General features: G+C 43.3%; 1 protein-coding gene across 1 annotated transcript in view; it reads right to left on the bottom strand.

Annotated features, from left to right (window-relative positions):
• The window catches only part of CR1 (complement C3b/C4b receptor 1 (Knops blood group)), a 147322-nt gene that overhangs the window by 37734 nt on the left and 87940 nt on the right, over positions 1-21648 (bottom strand). The window contains exons 26-33 of the mRNA XM_036343832.1: positions 16829-17005; positions 16121-16220; positions 14092-14177; positions 9010-9402; positions 6962-7138; positions 6775-6877; positions 4298-4383; positions 897-1124 (exon numbers count right to left, since the gene is read on the bottom strand). Coding sequence (XP_036199725.1) covers positions 897-1124; positions 4298-4383; positions 6775-6877; positions 6962-7138; positions 9010-9402; positions 14092-14177; positions 16121-16220; positions 16829-17005 — 1350 coding nt within the window. The remainder of the gene's footprint in view (positions 1-896; positions 1125-4297; positions 4384-6774; positions 6878-6961; positions 7139-9009; positions 9403-14091; positions 14178-16120; positions 16221-16828; positions 17006-21648) is intronic.

Raw genomic sequence — 21648 nt, 5'->3', positions numbered from 1 at the left:
ATAATATTTCTGACTCTTAGAGCCACATGAAAACCTAGGTAGGCAGGACTCCAGATACTAAATGTTTGCGGGTCAGTGGGAAGACTAATTCTCTGAACCCAGACTTCTCAGCTTGTAAACAGGATCATGTAGTATGTCTTTACCTGCAGAGTGCACCAGACAGAAATACCACTGGCATCTACAAATCACCCAGCCAATGCTACCTGTCCTCGCTGGAGGACGGAGCTTGTGTGGCCACTCACAGCCACAAAGGAGCTTCTGGTTGCCAGGTACTGTCACTTAAAGCTAGAAATATATGGGAAAGGATTGAGCTACAGAGGCCAAGAGCACAACCACCCACTTCACTTCTCCAGGGCATCCTGAGTTCCTTTTGTTAAAGGTGAGACGAAGGGTCAACAAAATACAGTCATGGGCTGAGCAGAACTCTTAGAAGTAACAAGAGGAGCACAAATGGCTAGATCGGGACTTGCCTAATTACTTCTAGAGCATTACCTATTTTGAAGGAAATTACTCCAGCAACATGTACATTTTGCTCTGCACAACATCCTTGTAGTATGGAAACAACTAGTAATAGAAATGACATAACCCAATATTTTCACTGGTTTTAAAATATTCTCTATCAACTTTGGGACTCACTGATTCTCTCTACTCTCTACTGCTTCCTGTCCTCACCATCCTACATTCCTCACCCCAGTGGGCAGGGTCATCAGAATACCATCAGTTGGGGCACAGTGCAGCACCTCTTGAACCATCTGTTATTCTCCTGGCAGGTACTTCTGTGTCTGATATTCATAACAAAGTGATATTCAGAGGAACAGAAACTGTCACAATAGAAATCTGGAGGTTCTTGCCCAGACTCACTGACCCATATGGGAGGTGGGGAAATGTGTACTGACCAGCAGGACCAGAAAGTTCACAGCGAGGGGCAGGGCCGCTCCAGAGCCCGTTCCCTTGACTGTCATTTGTGCAGCGGATGGTGCTCTCCCCAATGAGACTGAAGTTCATCCCTCTGTCTGGTTGGGGATCACATGTGTAAGTTACTTCTTTTCCAAAAGAAAAGATTTCCAGATGTTTTCCTGTGTGTCTTCCGTTAGGAATATCTGGAGGATTTGGACATAAGATTTCTGGAAAGAACGCAAGAGCTGTTAGTTTCATTGAGGAGCTTCCACGGGAGGTATTCTACAGGATAGGATGCTATGGATGGTGCTGCCTAGAAAACACCCATGACAGTGTATCTTTGCTGTAGGCCGTTGATGAGATGGGCTAAATGAAATAAGATCTCAATCTCATTTTTCATGGAAGAAGTACAGAAGAAATCTGCTTATCTTGAATCTTCCTGATAGTTAAGTCTTCTGGATAAAGCAAATTTAACACCCTTGAATTAAGTACCAAATCTTTTAAAGAAGAATAATAACCCTTTAGAGCAGCGGTTCTCAACCTGTGGGTTGCGACCCCTTTGGGGGTCGAACGGCCCTTTCACAGGGGTCACCTAAAACCATCGGAAAACACATATATAAGTACATATTGTTTTTGTGATTAACCACTATGCTTTAATTATGTTCAATTTGTAACAATGACATTGGGGGTCACCACAACATGAGGAATTGGATTAAAGGGTCGTGGCATTAGGAAGGTTGAAAGCCACTGCTGTAGAGGATAATTCACTCAACTACTTAATAAATATTACTTGAGCACATACTCTGTGTCAGTCACTCATTGGAGCCCTGGAATATGGTGATGAAGAGCACAGATAAAGTCACTGGCCTCCAAGGAAGAAATTTTCAAGAAATGTTTTTACAATGTATTCCACGTGTGCTAATCACCTTAAAGATGTGAAACCTTTTGATACTGGCCATCGATCTTGATTATGACTGTGCTGCCACAATGAATTGAAGCCTCCGCGGTCACTGTAAAAATTCTAAGCAACTCAGATTGCTTTGTTTTTAAAATGTATGGATCTGTCTATGATAGAATTTTCTTCTGTACTTTCTGTCAGGCTTCCACTTGTTACCTCTTTCTAGGATCTGCTTGTCCGTATAAAACAGACCCCTCCTCACTTCTAGTTGGCGTTTCTAACTAGGCTTGGTGTTTTGAGGAAGCTACTTCAATAGTAAGAGTCTTGAAAGTAAGATGTCCAATCAATAACTGAGCTCTCATGCACGCCAGTAGGACAGCCACTTACCATTCTCATCAAGAAACACTGGATAGCAGATAACAGTATGTAAGCTAGTTTCTCATAAGTTTTACTATAAAAAGCACATTTTGATGTCTGAGTAGATTTCTAGCAACATAAGCATATAGTAAAATGTGATTATTTAATATATATATATAAAATATATATATCTCCTATATAATAAAGAGGTAATAGGCAAATTGACCATCATGCCCTCACAGAAGATGGCCTCCCCCGTATGGTCACAAGATGGCCACCACAAGATGGCTGGCAAGGGAGGGCAGTTGTGGGCGATCAGGCAAGCAGTGGAGGGCAGTTAGGGGCGATCAAGCCTGCAGGGGAGGGCAGTTGGGGGCTGTCTGGCCTACAGGAGAGGGCAATTGGGGGCACCAGGCTTCAGGGGAGGGCAGTTGGGGGGGGACTAGGCCTGTAGGGGAGGGCAGTTGGGGTGACCAGGCCAGCAGGGGAGGGCAGTTGGGGACGATTGGGCCAGCAGGGGAAGGCAGTTGGGGGCGATTGGGCCAGCAGGGTAGCAGTTAAGTGTCAATCAGGCTGGCAGGGGAGTGGTTAGGGGTGATCAGGCTGGCAGGCAGAAGCAGTTAGGGGCAATCAGGCAGGCAGGCAGGTGAGCAGTTGGGAGCCAGCAGTCTTGGATTGGAGAGGGATGTCCCAGATTGGAGAAGGTGCAGGCTGTGCTGAGAAACACCCCTTCCCCATGCACAAATTTCGTGCACTGGGCCTCTAGTATATATATATATATATATATATATATATATATATATATATATATATATATTACAATCTTTAAGGTCAAGCGATGAAGCAAAATCTTGTCTTTTATTGGGCAAAATATAATTGGGTAGAACAGGAGAACTTGGTATTGACCCTATACATAGAAGACTTTTTATTTTTAAATCCTCACTGAGGATATGTTTTTATTGATGGGGGGGGTGGGGGGGTGGAGAGATTGTGAGAGAGATTGAGAAAGATAGAAACATCAATGTGTGAGAGAAACATTAATTGGTTGCCTCCTATACACACCCTGACCAGGATGGAACCTGAAGCTTAGATATGTGTCTTGACTGAGAATCCAACCTGCAACTTTTTGTTGTATAGGACAATGCTCCAACCAACTGAGCCACCCAGCTGTGGGAGGAGACTCATGTTTTAATCAGCTAATTACTTCTGAATCTTTCAACATAATTTATTTAAGTACATGTTTGGAGAGCTTAAGGCAGCAGTTCTCAACCTGTGGGTCGCAACCCCTTTGGGGGTCAAACGACGCTTTCACAGGGGTCGCCTAAGACCATCAAAAACCACATATATAATTACATATTGTTTTTGTGATTAACCACTATGCTTTAATTATGTTCAATTTGTAACAATGAAATTTGGGGATCACCACAACATGAGGGAACTGTATTAAAGGGTCGCGGCATTAGGAAGGTTGAGAACCCCTGGTTTAAGGCATTTAAACTGCTTACCCCATGTAATGTTGCTCTCAACTTCCCCTCATTCTTTCACTGCTCTGATCTGTCACTTCCATAACAGTTACTTGTTTATTGTTTTTCCTGACCATCTCCTCACTGGGGTATAAATAACACGGGGACCGGGCATTCACTTATCTTGTTCACTGCTATAATCCCGTGTTTAGGAAAATACCAAGCACATAGTATGTCCTCAATAAATAGTTGTTCGAATGAATGCATGTTTCATATTTACATATTAGCCAGTAGATAGAAAAAATGTAGAGTGGTTACATCCTGATATTAGAAAAAGAAAAGAAAAGAAAGAATTAGGAAAGGAAGGAAAGAAGAAAGGAAGAAAACTGTCAAAGCTTCACGTTATTTAATCTCTCCTGATCTAGAGGCCAACTGCTGCAGGATATATCACCCAGAACGAAGAATTCAAAATAACAGAGACGGACAAAATGGTTCCCAAAACACATGATGTACAATAACGTGCATCACAACAAATTGATCAAAAATAAATACCATTTAAAAAGCAACTATCTCTCAGTAATTCAGATTAGAAAATAAAAGAACCATATTGGGGTTGCCATAAGTCAAAATACTAAATAGGTTAAGGGAGGAATTGTCCTAAAGTGTTATTCCTTGTACTCACGTTCACACACAGGGACACTGCTATTCCAGAGGCTCTCCATTCCAACCCAGACACAATGGCTGGCAGAGCTGCCTTGTAGATGGAATCTAAAGAAGAAAATGGTAGTGCACAGGTGAGCTGTTTCAGTTTGCAAAACTCTGAGGCCCGGCTGAAAACCTTAGCATCCGAAACCAACAGGTGGCAGAAGTTTGGAGGCCATATTGATCTAGACCAGCGGTTCTCAACCTGTGGGTCGCAACCCCTTCGGGGGGTCGAACGACCCTTTCACAGGGGTCGCCTAAGACCATCGGAAAACACACATATATTACATATTGTTTTTGTGATTAATCACTATGTTTTAATTATGTTCAATTTGTAACAATGAAAATACATCCTGTATATCAGATATTTACATTATGATTCATACCAGTAGCAAAATTACAGTTATGAAGTAGCAACGAAAATAATTTCATGGTTGGGGGTCACCACAACATGAGGAACTGTATTAAAGGGTCGCGGCATTAGGAAGGTTGAGAACCACTGCTTTAGACAAATCACAGCCTCCTGTTAGGGAGGACAGTTAGTTGGTCACATAACACATAGTTCCAGGCTGAATTGAAGAAGGCAGTCAGAGTGTAGCAGCCTTCTCCTTGATCCTGGACCCAGATTCTGAGAAGTGAATCTCTAGCTGATCATCTTATATAATAAATCCCAATATGCTAAGTGTCCAGTCATCTGGTCGTCTGTTCAACCAATCAAAGTGTAATATGCTAATGATATGCTAAGGCTGCTCAACCGCATGCTTTGACATGCACTGACCACCAGGGAGCAGACGCTCTGACTGGTGGGTTAGCTTGCTGCTGAGGTCTGACTGATTGGGACAGCGGGAGATGGATTGGGCATGCTCTAGAGCCCTCCCGTGGTCTCTCCCGGGCTGGCCAACCTCCCGTGTCCTTCCCTGACCCCGATCATGCACTGGTGGGGGTCCCTTGGCTTGGCCTGTGCCCTCTCACAATGCGGGTTGAAGGGCTCCCTCCCTTCTGAGTGCACAATTTCATGCACCAGACTTCTAGTTCCCATGATAAACCTGATAAATGTACTCATCATATGGGAAACCCAGTCTTCTAATGCAACAGATTCCTAATTCTGATACTGGAAAAGTGAGTAAAACAGTTCCAAGTTTGGATAGAAAAAGCAGAGAGTAACTGGAAAGAGCGCAAAGATTGTCCTTTTGTCTCTATGGCTGTGATGGCTGTGAAGAAGGCACATTGGGCTATTGAGTAAGTTTGAGTGCTCTAGGGCAGTGGTCGGCAAACTGCGGCTCGCGAGCCACATGCAGCTCTTTGGCCCCTTGAGTGTGGCTCTTCCACAAAATACCACGTGCAGGCGCGCATGTACAGTGCGATTGAAACTTCGTGGCCCATGCGCAGAAGTCGGTATTTTGTGGAAGAGCCACACTCAAGGGGCCAAAGAGCCGCATGTGGCTCGCGAGCCGCAGTTTGCCGACCACTGCTCTAGGGGAAGGGAACGGAGATCAGAAATGACGTTTGTATGCGATCATCCACAATGGTCAATGCATGTAGGACCCCAGTGGCTCCTAAATCTTATTGGGTGCTGTCACTGGGTGCCTGCCAGGATTCTTTGAAAGGGTCTGAGGTCAAGTCCTTCTTTGCTCACACTTGATCCTTCCCATGCAGAGATGAGCACACTGGGAAGAGCACCAGCCTCACATGAACAATGTCGTTACCTAAAACATTCACCAGCCACCGTGATCCCATTTGAGCCCTAAGCACATGACTGACCAGAAGATACGTGATTAGATTAAAATACCCATTCTTTTTTTTTTTTTTAAATATATTTTATTGATTTTTCACAGAGAGGAAGGGAGAGAGATAGAGAGTTAGAAACATCGATGGGAGAGAAACATCGATCAGCCGCCTCCTGCACATCTCCCACTGGGGATGTGCCCGCAACCGAGGTACATGCCCTTGACCGGAATCGAACCCGGGACCCCTCAGTCCGCAGGCCGACGCTCTATCCACTGAGCCAAACCGGTTTCGGCAAAATACCCATTCTTATGCTTTTACTCTTATGACAAATTTTCCTTTTGATGGTTAAAAATGACCAAATAATTCTTAAATAATCTTAATTATTTTTAATAAACGTTTTGTTGTATATCAAACTTTTCTTGGAACTCTCCAAATTCTTCTTCTCTTTTTTTCTGCTTGGAAAATATTACTATTTTTTTCAATCAATGCATCACATGTATATTCATAACCAGTCATTGTATCTGTCTGTATACCAGCCATTTCATATATGTCCCAATTTTTCCTTCATACCTCATGCTATTTTTTCCACCTGTTTTTACTCTTACTTTTCTTACACACTTCCAAGATGTAACCCCCTGAATTCATTTTTTAGCCACACCAAACCTTCCCTTTCTGTTAACTTCTAACTCCGATTTTAGTGTCCAGGGGGCCAGGCAAGCTCACACTCACCCCTCATCACAAACGAAGGACACTTTGGCTCCAAGCTCGAAGTTAAGTGGAGAGAGCACACGGCCATTAGGAAGTTGGTCCCGGAAGGCAGCACATGATTTCCCTGGAGAACAAACAGAGAGGACACTGGCACATGGAGAATAAAGCCCCAAGCTAAAAATTTCAAACCAGACAAGAGTGTAGGCACCTGCGCATGTGGGGGCGGCCGGGCTCCAGTCCCCCTGGGGCGTACAGCGCAGAGAGGCGGCCCCTCTGAGGTCATAGCCGGGCTCACAGCTGTAGCGCACCTCCTGCCCAGGGGAAAAGCTGTCCTTGTCGCTGGGGCTGTGCTGGCCATGCAGGATTTCTGGAGGCCGCTGACATCCTGAGGAAAGAGAGCCAAGTGCTGTGAAGAGTGTGAAAAGCACCTTTCCTCAGTGGTAAATTGGCCAACAGAATCCTAACTATAAGTCTACCTATTTTTGAAAAACCTCGTAGACTAACACCCTCATTTTGTGAATGGTAATATGAGAGAGAGACGCCACAGACCTGATTCATCACAGAGCTGTGCTAGCACTGACATATCCTCAGTTCACTGTTTTCCATCTAAAATCCTCACCTAAGATTACGCTGCAGACAGTTCCCTTCTAGAATGATTCCCATTACTGGTTACCCAGATACAGTTGTTAAGATTGAAGGATATTTTTAATATCTTCATACTACTTTCTAGAAAAGCATCACCAATTTATAGTCCACCTGTTAGGCCAGTAGTTCTCAACCTGTGGGTTGCGACCCCTTTGGGGGTCGATGGGCCCTTTCACAGAGGTCGCCTAAGACCATCGGAAAACACATATATAACTACATATTATTTTTTTGATTAATCACTATGCTTTAATTATGTTCAATTTGTAACAATGAAAATACATTCTGCATATCAGATATTTACATTACGATTCATAATAGTAGCAAAATTACAGTTATGAAGTAGCAACGAAAATAATTTCATGGTTGGGGGTCACCACAACATGAGGAACTGTATTAAGGGGTCGCAGCATTAGGAAGGTTGAGAACCACTGGACTAGAGTAATGACTCCCTTAAGGACTTTGAAAATACTCTGAGGCTCTAAAAACCCATTTTCAGGGCTCACTGCCCCTCTGCCTCCTTGATTAACAATTGCACAGTGATGTGATATTTAAGTGCTATGTGGACTAAATGTCTGTGAACTCCCAGCCTCACACCTTTGCATTCTCCTTTGACTTTTGGGGCTCGAAGCCTGCAAACTATAATTGCTTATCTCCCTTGACAGCTGAGTTCTGGTTAGACTCTGTCAACTGGTGGAAGATATAACAAATTCAAAGGTGGGAAAATGATAAAAGCCATTCGTCTTCTAGAGGAGGCTCAGGAAGTAGCAGTGTTGAAGGCTCTTATTTAGCAGTAGCGACTTCATTTCTAGCGATAATGGCTTTGGCTCCAGCGATCTCAGCTGCATCCTGGTCGCAGGGGCAGCGTTGGAGGGGAGGGCTGCTCAGTGAGTTTCAGCAGAGAGTGCGGGCATGGCCTCTTCAGTCCCGAGCCAACGGCGGACTCCGGTGCCCTGCAAACAGCCCTTCTCCTTTTGTTCTTTCCGCCCTGCCAATACCCTCTATCCTGTTCTCTGCTCTAAATCCCCCACTCCTTGAACAATCTAGAGTGGTTTTGATTTCCCTGGCTCTAGGGCAGTGATGGCGAACCTTTTGAGCTCGGCGTGTCAGCATTTTGAAAAAGCCTAACTCTGGTGCCGTCACATATAGAAATTTTTTGATATTTGCAACCATAGTAAAACAAAGACTTATATTTTTGATATTTATTTTATATATTTAAATGCCATTTAACAAAGAAAAATCAATCAATCAAAAAATGAGTTCGCGTGTCACCTATGACACGCGTGTCATAGGTTTGCCATCACTGCTCTAGAGTCAGGCAGATTTGGGTTTCAGCCTTCAGTTTGCAAGTTAGTATCTGTTTGATCTTGGGCATTATCTAGCCTCTTTAAGAATCCTAAGGGAACGTCATATTCTGTGCCCAGATTTTGCTTTGTTTCTCAACTTGAACACACACACATATACATACACACCTTCTTAGATTCATGCTTCACCCCTAGAAAATTTACTCACACTGCTCAGCACACACCTCCCTCCCAGAACAAACACTAATCCGGGGGTCCTCCCACAGCTCCTGTCACCTGCAGGCCCCCTCGAAGCCTCAGTCAGACTCACCCGGGGAGCAGCTGGGCAGCTCAGGCTCCCATCTGTTTTGGGCCTGGCAGCGCACACTGGAGGGGCCTTTCATGACAAAGCCAGGCTGACACCTAAAGCTCACGATGTCATTTAAGGAGAACAAGCTTCTGTTCTCAGACTCCCTTACTCCATTTTCAACGTGCGGAGGCGTGCACTTATTAGGTACGATGCACTGAGGGGCAGGGCCGCTCCACAGGCCCACTTGATCTTTGCTGGTGCAATATATTGACTTCTCGCCCACGAGTTCAAACTTTTCCCTTCCTTTTCTGTCATTGCAGCGGTAGGTTACCACTATTCCGTATGGAAAATCGTCTCCGCTGTAGCTAACGAAAAATCCGTTGGTGATGGTTGGTGGTGTCTTACATTGAATAACTGTGAAAAGGAAATGCCATTTAAATGATAGTGAATTGAAATAACTACTGAGAGCAATCCAATGTCACTAAACTGTTACCATTTTTACACTCATTATTTGCTTTTAATCCTTACTAACAGGTAGATTAGGTTTTCCAAAATTGTAATTTAGATGTACATAATAAAAAGCATAATTCTTCTTTTCCTACTTAGATTATTTCCTATGAACATATCCGTATAGTAATACAATTCACATTCTTTTTAGTACAAATAACTCTTTGATTATATAATATCATAGTTTACACAGTTTCCCCCCTATTTTCCAACTGCCTTCTAATTTTCATTTTTGTTATAAATGAGACCAGTATAGCTTAAAAAAAAAAATCAAAATACCCTTAATAAAAAAAATGTATAAGAGAAAAAGCTAAAGGAGTTCATCACCACCAAACCAGTATTACATGACATGATGAAGAGTATTCTTTAAGGAGCAGAAGAAGAAGAGGGAAAAGAAAAAAAGATTAAAAATATGAACAATAAAAGGCAACAAATACATATCTATCAACAGTTAAATCTAAAAATCAAAATAAACGAACAAGAATTCTAATGAACAAAATAAACTGATGAATAAAATAGAATCAGAGGCATGAGAACATGGAACAGACTGAGGAATCTCAGAGGAAAAGGGGTGAAGGGGTTAACCAAAGATCTTATGTGCATATATGCATTACCTATGGACACAGACAATAGGGTGTGAAGGCCTGGGATGGGGTGGGGCAGGAGCCAGGGGAAGAGGGGGTGAGGGGGTGAAACGGGGGAGATCTGTAATCCTCTCAATAGAGTTTAAAAAATCAATTTAAAAAAGTATAAGGAGAGCCAACACAGATATGCAGCAGTAAGAAATAGAATCTATACTAATAAAAGGATAATATGCTAATTAGACCAGACATCTTCCGGACGACCATCCGGACATCCTTCCTGACAAAGCCGGGCCCGGGCGAAGCCACTTGCCCCCAGTCCTGGGGGCACCAGTGGCTGTGGCTGCAGCCCGGGAGAGGGAGAAGCTGCTTGCCCTGTGGTCCCAGGTGCCAGCAGCCACAGCTGTGGCCCAGGAGAGAGAGAAGCTGCCCGCCCTGCAGTCCAGGGTGCCCGCGGCTACAGCCTGGGAAAGCCACCGCCCCCAGTCCCCTGCAGCTGTGGACGGCCCAGGTGGAGCAGGCTCGGAATCCAGGTGCCTGTGGCCAGCCGGAGGAGGGAATCCAGAGTCCCAGCTGCAGGGCTGAGGCAGAGGCGGTTAGGGGCGATCAGGCAGGCAAGCAGTTCGGAGCCAGCAGTCCCGGATTGCAAGAGGCAGTTGGACATCCCTCATGGGGTCCCGGATTGGAGAGGGTGCAGGCCAGGCTGAGGGACACCCCCCTCCCTCCCGTGCATGAATTTCATGCACCAGGCCTCTAGTTTGAACATATTTACATATACATGAGAATATTTATGAAACTGTAGACAACTGTATGTTAACATTTTGAAAACCTAAATGATATTAATGAAAACATAAATTACCAATAATAATTTAAGAAGACAGAGAAAGCTACAAAGGGGGATAGAGGTGGGCCAGAAGGGAGGTGGGGGAAGGGGGAGAGAGGAAAATAAAAGTTTTATTTACCTAGTGGTTTTGTACAGTATCACCCAGGCTAATTGGAACCAGATTTCCCAGACTTACTTTGCCTGCACAGTGGGGCCTAGACTTACCAGTGAGATACCAGCTGTCTCTCCGCCAATTTTTTGCTTTGAGTTGACAGAGTAATTTGAGTTAACGAGCTCAGTCTCAGAACAAATTAAACTCGTAAGTCAAGGCCCCACTGTATAACACTAGGAGAAGTAGCTCCTCCTCCCCTCTCCTCTCTTGCCTGAAGGAACTCTAATGGCCCCTTCCGAAACAGGGCTGCCAGAAGAAGTATTTGTAGTCCCGTTAAATTTGAATTTCAGAAAAAAGTTAAACATTTCTAAGTATAATTATATCTCAGAATTGCATGGCATATATATATTTTTTATTTTTAAAAAATATATATTTTTATTTATTTCAGAGAGGAAGGGAGAGGGAGAGAGAGAGGGAGAGAAACATCAATGATGAGAGAGAATCATTGATTGGCTGCCTCCTGCACTGCCCCCACTGTGGATTTAGTCCGCAACCCGGGCATATGCCCTGACTGGGAATCAAATGCTGACCTCCTGGTTCACAGATCAACTCTCAACCCCTGGGCAACACCGGTCGGGCTGCATGGCATATACTAGTATTTATAGTGCAAAAATACTTGTTGCTTATCTGAAATTCAAATTTAACTGGGTATAGAATATTTTTTATTTACTAAATCTGGCAACTCAAATGGTAACACTTGATGATCTTCTCAAGAGCTACCCCTACCACCTCACATCGTTTCTAGTGCTCTCACCAGATTCAATTCCAGGCAAGAATGAGGGTGGAGTGTGTGTGTGGGGGGGGGGTAGATAAAAATTGTAACTCATGAGAGATGCAAATGCACCGAAAGAAGTGAGATTCTGACTTCAGTGTGATAGTTTGAGTGTGGAGCGTGCCCAGTGAAGGTGAAAGACGAGAGCTTTACTAACATACCTCAGAGGCAGACATCCTATTCACATAGGAGAGGGGCAGGAAAACGATATAAATGAACTAAAGACAAACAAAGTGAAGCCGGGGGCCTGCTCCGTGCTGCCTGACACGGAGATGCAAGCAGACCATGAGAAACCCCTGGAACCAAGGACACTCCTGCGAAGACTGATGACTGATGACTAGCTACTCAGCCACACCTTATCACTTACCTACAAGCATACCATAAAAGGGAAACAGACCACAAAATATACCTTATAAAGGTGAAAGTTCATCCCGACTTTTCCCCCACTCTGTTCCCCATCCCAGCAATTTTCCATAGAAACTACAAACAGGTATAGGCTCAACGTGCAGAGATGGCCGGGGCCTCTCTCCCTTCTCTCCTGAGGGGCGTCCACCCCTCTGTCTGTGGAGTGGCTTTTCCTGTGTGTCCTGTCTGCTCAATAAAACCCACTTCTCTGCTTTAACCTCTTCTGTCTGGGTCAGGTTTTGAATTCCTTCCTGCATGAAGCCAAGAACCCACCTGGCATCACCATGGCCCGGGGCTCTGAGAATGCTGGAGGCAATTCATTTTGTAAGACCCATGAATAGGCTCCTTAACTAAGTCCATCCGTGGGGGGTTGGAGGATGAGTGAAAGAGGGATCTTTTACCCAAGGCTTTGAGAAATAAATTCATGTAGGAGTTCCAGCATCTTTGAAGAACTCTGTGATGTAGGCCCTCTCTGTAGGCCAGGAATGACAGTGGGAATAGTTGCTATTGAACCAGGTTCCCTGAAATCAAGGGGGATGACAGGACCTCAGAATGGCAGAGGCTGAGTGGCAGCCCTTAACTGCCAGAGGCAATTGAAACAAATCAGAATGATTTATCTGCAGAGACCTTTGTCATCAGTTAATTGATCATGGAGTCTCAAGAGATGAAGTAGATGAAGAGTGAGCTAAGGTTTGTATAAGCAGAAAAGATCTAGGTCTGGTGACCAGAAGTCTAACTTGAAACACTATAAAACAGAGTGTGGTTCTTCGTCAGCCAATTCCCAGACTTGAGAACCAGTTTACAGACACAGAGGAGCCTAAAGAAATGGGAGTGTGAATCTTCTTGAGGAAGCAGCCTGCTACACACCCAAAAGGTAAAGGACACCCCCCCCCCACCCCCGTTCAGCCCCACAGCCTTCACCAAAGAGGCTTAAAACTAGTTACCAGGGTTTGAATATAAAAATGGTTACAGAATTAGAGATAGAGATGAAAATATAGGAATAGGCACAGATATATGATCTTTTAATAAAATGAACTATTGCCATACAAACTGTTTTGTCATCTGATTTTTTTCACATCAAATAGATATAATAAACATCTTTATATGTCACTAAGTGCTTCTCCAAGATGTTTTTTTTTATGGCTGAATAAAATTCCACTATACAGATATATTTCTTCTAATGCTGCATGGCTATTGTATGTTCCTTAGGAAATCCTATGTAGTCATTTTATCACTTTTCTTTCCTTCTGGCAGATTCTTTCTAAACCGTATTTTGAAACAAATAGTACATTTAGGTGACGGAACCATTTCACTATTATAAATAATGCAGCAATGATGCGTTTACAGTGAACTCCTTGCAGAAAGCTGTGCTTATTTCCTAAGTGTGAATTCTAAGAAGTAGGTCTTATATGTACCCACTTTTGAGGCGTATAGTACAGGGTGCCTTTCAAGAGGGTTTGTTGAACCCTCGTACATGAGGGTGTTGATTCTTCCACAGCTTCATGAACCTTGGAGAGCATTGCTTTATCATTCTGTATTTGCCAAGCAGAATGGTTATTATACTGGGGACGGTAGAACCAACATAATTCCAAATTAATTGAAGTTGAAATACATTTTAGAGGCTTTTATGCATTTAAGTCCTCAGATTTACAAAAGGCACATCCCGAGATCAGGAAGAACTTAAACAGTCGCCAGGAAACCCACAAGCACTTGGAGGACAGTAGCGCTGTCTTCAACTATCTGAAGGACAGAATGCACTAAAGGAATTCAATTCAAATTTTTATAAATTCAAGTGGAAACTTAGACTCTACTGGTAAAGGTAATAGAAAAGATTTCAACTCACTCTGACAAACAGGTACTTCATTTTCCCAGGCGACAGTATTACCTACGATGGCGCAATAATTAGAAGTTTCACCAATGAGTTGGTATCTAGAGGCAAAGAATAATGAATGTTACTGTTAGGTTAGGTTAGGTGGCTCAGGAGGCGGCGCAAGAAATAGAGAGTCCAGTGAATCAGAAAAGAAAGGAAAGGAAAAGGTTTATTTCTGCATCCCTGGGAGACCCATGTACCCCAAGGACAGGGCACATGGATTCATGCCAACAGGGAGGGGGGAGCTTTGTTTATACTGCCATTGGGTGAGGGGCAGGGACATGAGCTGAGGAATTCAGTTGAAGAAGTTTCAGCTGCAGGCGGGTCAGGAAGGTATTCAGGAATGAGTCAGTATCTGTGTGGGGGTTGTGGAGAAGCCAGTATCTGTGTCTGGCATGCTGATCTGTTAGAAATGCCAGGGGTAGTCCATTATCTCGTCACATGTCTGCATGTATCTGATCCTGGGCTCTCTCCGACCTAACAGTTACATTCTAATGTCCCTGCTTAGATTGTTACTTACAAGAGACCACCATTTTGAAGAATGCAGAACAATTTCCTTTTGTAAAACTGTCAATTTCTCAAATCTTATGTCTGTATTGGGACATTAAATTTTCTCCTTTATACTTTCTAAACTGGATGTAATCTTTCTTCTTTATCAACTTCAGATACATTTTTATGTAAATCTAAGGTAAATAAAATTCATCAAAGTAGAACCAAAGGAAATCCAAGCAGAACAAAGAGAGTTGAACACTAATCTCATATTTTAAATATTAAAGGCAGAAATTCTCAATTAGTATGCCCCAAACTGTTTAAATGGTGCCATAAAATTTGGAAAATTTAGTGACATTTATATTTACTTCAACAGAGGCTTTGTATAGTGATGGAATGCTGCGGTGAGCCATTCACGAGAGTTGGTATAGGAAGGGCGAAACTTGATACTATTACAAATTGAGACAAATAATACCAAATAATTGTCAAGTGTTATTTGGTATAGTTAGAACAATGCCATATATATGCAACGGGTCGACTGTTCAACCGGTAGCTATGACGCACACTGAGTACCAGGGGGCAGGCACTCAATGCACAGGGATGGAAACATGGAACAGACTGATGAATCTCAGGGGAAAGGGGAATGGGGGAGGGTGGGAAGAGATTAACCCAAGCTCTTATATGCATACTAGAGGTCTGGTGCACAGATTTGTGCACTGGTGGGGTCCCTTGACTTGGCCTGCAGGGATCGGGCCGAAACTGGGTCTCTGACTTATCCCGAGGGGCCATGGATTGTGAAAGGGAGCAGGTCAGGCCGAGGGACCCCCACTAGTGCATGAATCCATGCACTGGACAAATCCATGCACTGGGCCTCTAGTAAGCAAAAAAAAAACACAAAGCAAAAGTGAAGTATAAGGTGAAGCAGTCCCCCTACTTCTTTCCTAAATGGGTGCCTCCCCCAAGGATAGGCCAAGAAGATGTCCCCAGCATGATGCTTGCACTGTGAGCACTTCTGGGGAGGAGCTATCACAATTCAGATCTGCCCATTCCTCACACCTGCTCCATCCTCCCAAACAAATCACTCCCACTTCCCCCTGAATCCACCATCCCCAGCTCTTGGTGCTTTGAAGAGAGAATATATTTGTGGGTCAACTAGTATTTGTTCCATTTGCTTCTTTAGAGAGCTGGTCCTCTCCATCCAATGAATGCTTCACCTGGTTTTATGTGCATTAATTTGGTGTGCAACAGGCACCCGCCCCCCCACCCCCCAACACACATACACACATTTTCTAGATTTTTTTTTCCTATTTTTGAAATATATGCTTAATCATTTCAAGGGTATTTAAATGCCTGGATTGAAGCTACCACCTCCACTTAGAAATCCTATTGGTTTGTTTTAACGGGTAGGTAGTTTGACTCTTCTCTCTAATACTATTTTGTATAAATTGATGTTACAATTTTTAAACCATCACCCTCCCCCAACCCCGCCCCGCAAATGCTACTGCAAACTCACCCTTCATTACAAGAATAATTAATTCTTGATCCAAACTTGCCTTCTCCAGTTATTTCCATTTTGCCATTTATGGGTTCGGAAGGAGTTACACATGATTTACCTATGGGAAAGAAGCAGAATTTGGGGACTGGGTGTAGAATTCCTTGAATTTCTCTTAGTAAAGACCCAACCTGGCTGCAGCTTACTGAAGAACATTTGTAGTTCTACAGGTTTTGCCACTTTGGGGAATTTCACAACACTATCTCAAAAGCAGCCACCTACTAAGCACCACTTTCAAAAAGACCTCCCCTCCAGTTCTATCTAATCCTCACCTCATGCCTCCCAGGAAAATGTAAATTTTATTTGTTACCAAAGTGTTTACTCTGTGATTCAACCAGAGTAAAGGTCTGAGTCTGGGCTTTTGTTCTTACTTGCACTTCTTTTTCCTTTCCTGAGTCATTCATCAGTTTCAGTTATGAAAATGGCAGATGATTAGTGAGTGGGGATTTCCCTCAATCATGCCCTAATGACAGTTTCTTATGAAATGAACTTTTAATGAAGGTGCCAGGAACTCAAAGCAGCCGGAAGATATGACTTCTCTTGGTCCTCAGGTCCTAATGAGGCAAACTTACAAGTCATAGATGTTTTCATTCCCAAATCTGAACAATTGCACCAGTTCTTAGGGATGTTTCACTGAGACAGAGGAGTTCTCAGTCCAGAGTTACTTACGGGTACAGGTTGCAGGGCTTGACCAGACTGAGTTTTTTAGGCAGGTGATAGAGAAAACTCTCCTCTGGTAACCAGGGCGGCATTTATACTGCAAAGATGTTCCAATGGGAAACTCAGCCTCATCAGTCAGTGTTGTAGGCATGGCAGATGGAAAATATGGCGGGGCTTGGCATTGACCTGAAGACCAAGATCACAGGGACATTAGGGTCAATGAGGGGACTTCTAGTCCACCTCCTCTTTTTCTCCAATATGTTTCATAGATGTGATCAAAGAAGAAAATGAACACTTTAATGCTGGTAAAAGGATTGCTTCCCTTAGCAGCAACTTTAGAAAAGAGCTTTTTGAAACAGCATCTATCCATTTTAAAAATGCCTGCTATTTTGAAGGCAATTAAGATATATCTATATCAATATATATTTATATCTAATCTATATCTATTTTATCTGTATCTATATATCTGATCTATCTGTTCTTTCACGGAAGGAAAAACTAATTCATAGCTTCATATTTTATCCATCAGAAAGTGCCTGGGCTCTGGCTTCCTTTACCCCATCCTCTTGCATAATAATCAGCAGGCATGTGTTTCACCAGCTATCTTCATTCCCAGTTGACCACCCAGACCTAGCAGCACAACAGCCTCTTCTCTGGCCTTCAGTAGTGGTCACAACTGTTAAAAGATGTTGCCAAGTCAATACATCAGCACAGAAAAATTCAGCACATGTTTTGCAGACCAAACTCAACAACTAAACGTTATGAGGGCCTATCCTAATATATAAAATTCCAGGGTCCGTAACAACCGAAGGCTCTACCAAACACCAGGAGTCAGTCCTGCAGTCAGTGCTGGGTTGCTGTGGTGACCCAGCACTGACTGCCACCTGTTAGGGCGTAGCGACCCAGCACTGACTGCTGAGGGGGCTGTGGATCAGGCCCAGAGAAAGACCCGGAGAGAGAAGCAGGGTCTGATCCACAGCCTCTGTGGCAACTGTTGATCAGCTGTTGGCTCTCTTTCTCTCCGGGCTTTACCAGCAGCCATGCCTTTGTTTCTCTCTGGGCCTCCTCGGGGGCTGCTTATCAGCCCCACCTCTCTGATCAGGCCCAGAGATAGGCCCGGAGATGCTGACTGGCATAGAATCTGACCAATCAGAACCAAATCTGGGTGAACTGTGAGGAGCCAATGGCTGCCTAGGAGGCAGAGCTTTAGACACTGACTGGCATAGAAACCACCAATCAGAACCAAATTGACCGGCAGGGGAGGGCAGTTGGGGGTGAGATCAGGCCAGCAGGGGAGAGCAGTTGGGGGCAAGATCAGGCTTGCTGGTTAGGGCAGTTTGGGGCGATTAGGCAGGCAGGCAGAGGCAGTTAGGGGCGATCAGGCAGGCAGGCAGAGGGGTTAGGGGCAATCTGGCAGGCAGGCAGAGGCACTTAGGGGCAATCAGGCAGGCAGAAAGGTGAGCAGTTAGGAGCTAGCAGTCCCATATTGTGAGAGGGATGTCTGACTGCTGGTTTAGGCCCGATCCCACAGGGATCGGCAGTCGGACATCCCCCAAAGGATCCCTCATTGGAAAGGGTGAAGGTTGGGCTGAGGGAACCTCCATCCATGCATGAATTTTGCGCACCAGGCCACTAGTATTTTATAATGAATATCTTGAATTAAATATTAGACTCATTTACTTCTTAAGATCTAAAGCTTTAAGTTAAACTAATAAAAATACCATGTAAACTTAAACAATTTTATGTAATAAAAGGCTAATATGCAAATCGACCAAACGACAGACCAACCAGTCACTATGATGCACACTGACCACCAGTGGGCAGACGCTCAATGCAGGAGCTGCCCCCTGGTGGTCGGTCAGTGCACTCCCATAGAAAGAGTGCCACTCAGCCAGAAGCCATGAGTTAAGCTCATGGCTGGTGAGTGCAGTGGTAGTCCCGGGAGCCTCCCCTGCCTCTGCAACAGTGCTAAGGATATCTGACTGCCGGCTTAGGCCCAGACTGCGAGAGGAATGTCTGACTGCCAGCACCCGGGATAGGGTCTAAGCCGTCATCAGACATCCCCCCAGGGCTCCTAGACTGCAAGAGGATGCAGGTTTAGGGACCCCACTGTGTGCACGAATTTCATGCACCAGGCCTCTAGTATGTTATAAAGAAGAAATAGCTGTTGGAAAAGTATTTTACATTAGAAATAGGTTCTGTTTTGTTTTGATTAAGCTTTTATTTCTTTCCACACACCTTATTACGTAATTTAAAAAATGGAGGGTAGATTTTTCAATTTTATTAGGCTGTAAGTAATCAACTTTTGGATTTATAGATTTGTACTTATTTTTATTTTACCTTTTAAAAAATTTTATTGAGCCTATTTGCTGAGTTTAAAAATAAATTTTTTAAGATGGTAACTTAGAATTTTTAATTTTCAGCTTTACATAATTTCTGAAATAAGCATTTGTATTATTATTTTATTCTGAGCACAAACTTAGCTGTATTCACAAAGTTTTGACGTGCCATATTTTCAGGTTTTGGGTTTCTTAATTCTATTAAATTTATTGGGGTGTCATTGGTTAAAAAAATTATATAGGTTTCCAGTGTACAAATGCATATTTTCAATTCAAAATATTTGGTAATGGCTATTGTGATTTCTTCATTGACCCATGGCTTATGAAGCAATGTTTTGCATAATTTATAAACATATGAGGAAATTTTTAGCGGTAGATTTATTATCAAGTTTTGAAATTGATTGACACTTGTATGTATCAGCATATAGTCAACTGATGGAACTGTATCAGATGTATTTTTTTTTAAAAGGTGCATCTGTGGTAGTGGGTATAGTGTTTGGGGTATGTCAGGCCCATTTAACAATTAGTCATATTTGCTGAAATCTTCTAGATACTTATACTGTATATTACATATAAATAGAAATTTAAAGAAATAGAATAGAGGTGAAATAAATATTATAAATGCTTTACTAATCATAATATAATATGATCATTAACTAACATTTAAACAGACAAAAATACAGTTAGAGTGAGTTTCTCTCTTGGTAATGATGGATAAAGCTATCTATCGCTAGTTTCTTGATATTTTCTACATTTTTGCTTTCATCAACCTTTGGTCAGTTGTGATGAGATTGAAAGAGCTTGTATATGAGTTTGTGTGTCTGTGTGTGGGGGAGTGGTTGTCAGGTATGCTATTTTCTTCCTTGAATTCACCTTATTAGAATTATTTCACTCAGTGTTTCTATGCAAGTCAATTCTGAAGTTACTTGTCCAATGGTGAAGGTTACATTAGGTAAAACTAGGCAGCGGACACCATACACACCTTCTCATCTGAGCATATACATGTAAACTGAAATATGCCACAAAACACAGAAAGCGAACAGGAATGCCCGTCCTTCCTACCTTGCATCACTACACAGCAGGGGCCAAGAGTGAGAGCTGACCTGAGGCCCAGGAGAGGGCAACAGAGACCGCTATATTGAACACTGTCATGCTTCCTTAGTGTGCTCCTAGGTATATAAACCCAATATCCCCGTGAATCATCCTGTACAACTGTTGTTTGGATTCCCTCCCTAAGTGCTGCTTAAGCTGTGCTCCTTCCACTCATTGACGCTGACATGTCTCCATTTCAGACCTCCTGTGGCTTTGAGGTTGTCTTGAGTGACGTCCTAGTCAGGGTCCCTTAGATGTGCATGGGGATTTTCAGGTTCCAAAACACTATCACTGACACTACCTCATGCAATTTTTGCAATAGCCCTCTCAGATAACAGGATGTCAAATATGCTCATTTTCTACTCATGGACACTGGAAGTTAGGGATGTTAATTGACTTGCTGGATCCCAGACCCCCCTTTGGTATGTAGCAGACACTGGACAAACCAGAACCCGGGTCTCCCAATGACAGAGATTTCATAAAACCTCACCACTCTAGGTCTGTATGCATCCACCTGGGAGGCACGGCTCTCTAGGACTTCTTTCCAACTCTAAAGTGCTGTGACATTGTCAGCATTCCATCAAACTTTATTTAAATTACTTTGGCAAGTAAATCACTAGTTAGCTTAGTTTAGGCCAGTGATGGCGAACCTTTTGAGCTCGGCGTGTCAGCATTTTGAAAAACCCTAACTTAACTCTGGTGCTGTGTCACATATAGAAATTTTTTTATATTTGCAACCATAGTGAAACAAAGATTTATATTTTTGATATTTATTTTATATATTTAAATGCCATTTAACAAAGAAAAATCAACCAAAAAAATGAGTTCGCGTGTCACCACTGACACGCGTGTCATAGGTTCGCCATCACTGGTTTAGGCTGTTTCACAATCGGAGGCTAGTGTGGTGACCTTAGTAAAATAAATTGGGGGGCAGTTAATAGTGTCTGAGATTGTTAACAGGGGGAAACTGTCACAATATTCTAGTAAGAAGGGAGCCAGATACTCACATGGTCCACAGCAATTTCCAAGCACTGACAACAGCTGGCTTACCTCGCTGGCGACGCTTCTCTTCTGAAAATAAAACTTTAGGTTCTATTACATTTCCTCCCCTAACAGGTTACTTTCTGATGTCTGAGATGAAACATTAACACCAACTTTTCTGAAAAACTGGTTTTTCTTTTCCCATGAGAGAGGGCACCATCCAATAATGAATGTAAAGTGTCTAGTGACAGGGAAGAGCCCAGCTCAGTTGTCCAGAAAAGGCTGGGCAAACAGAAGCCAGACCTTCACTCCAACTGAGATGTGGCCAGGGAGCCCCAGCAACTCAAAGGTCTTTTGGGAAAGCCAAAAACAAGAAGAGAAGGGCCCTCATTGAAGTTGTTTACCTAAAGTCAGAAG

Source organism: Myotis myotis, unplaced genomic scaffold (assembly GCF_014108235.1).
Source record: "Myotis myotis isolate mMyoMyo1 unplaced genomic scaffold, mMyoMyo1.p scaffold_m19_p_18, whole genome shotgun sequence".
NCBI classification, from domain to species: Eukaryota; Metazoa; Chordata; class Mammalia; order Chiroptera; family Vespertilionidae; genus Myotis; species Myotis myotis.
The sequence above is the reverse complement of the archived record's forward strand: the minus strand, read 5'-3'. Positions and strand labels throughout refer to the sequence as shown.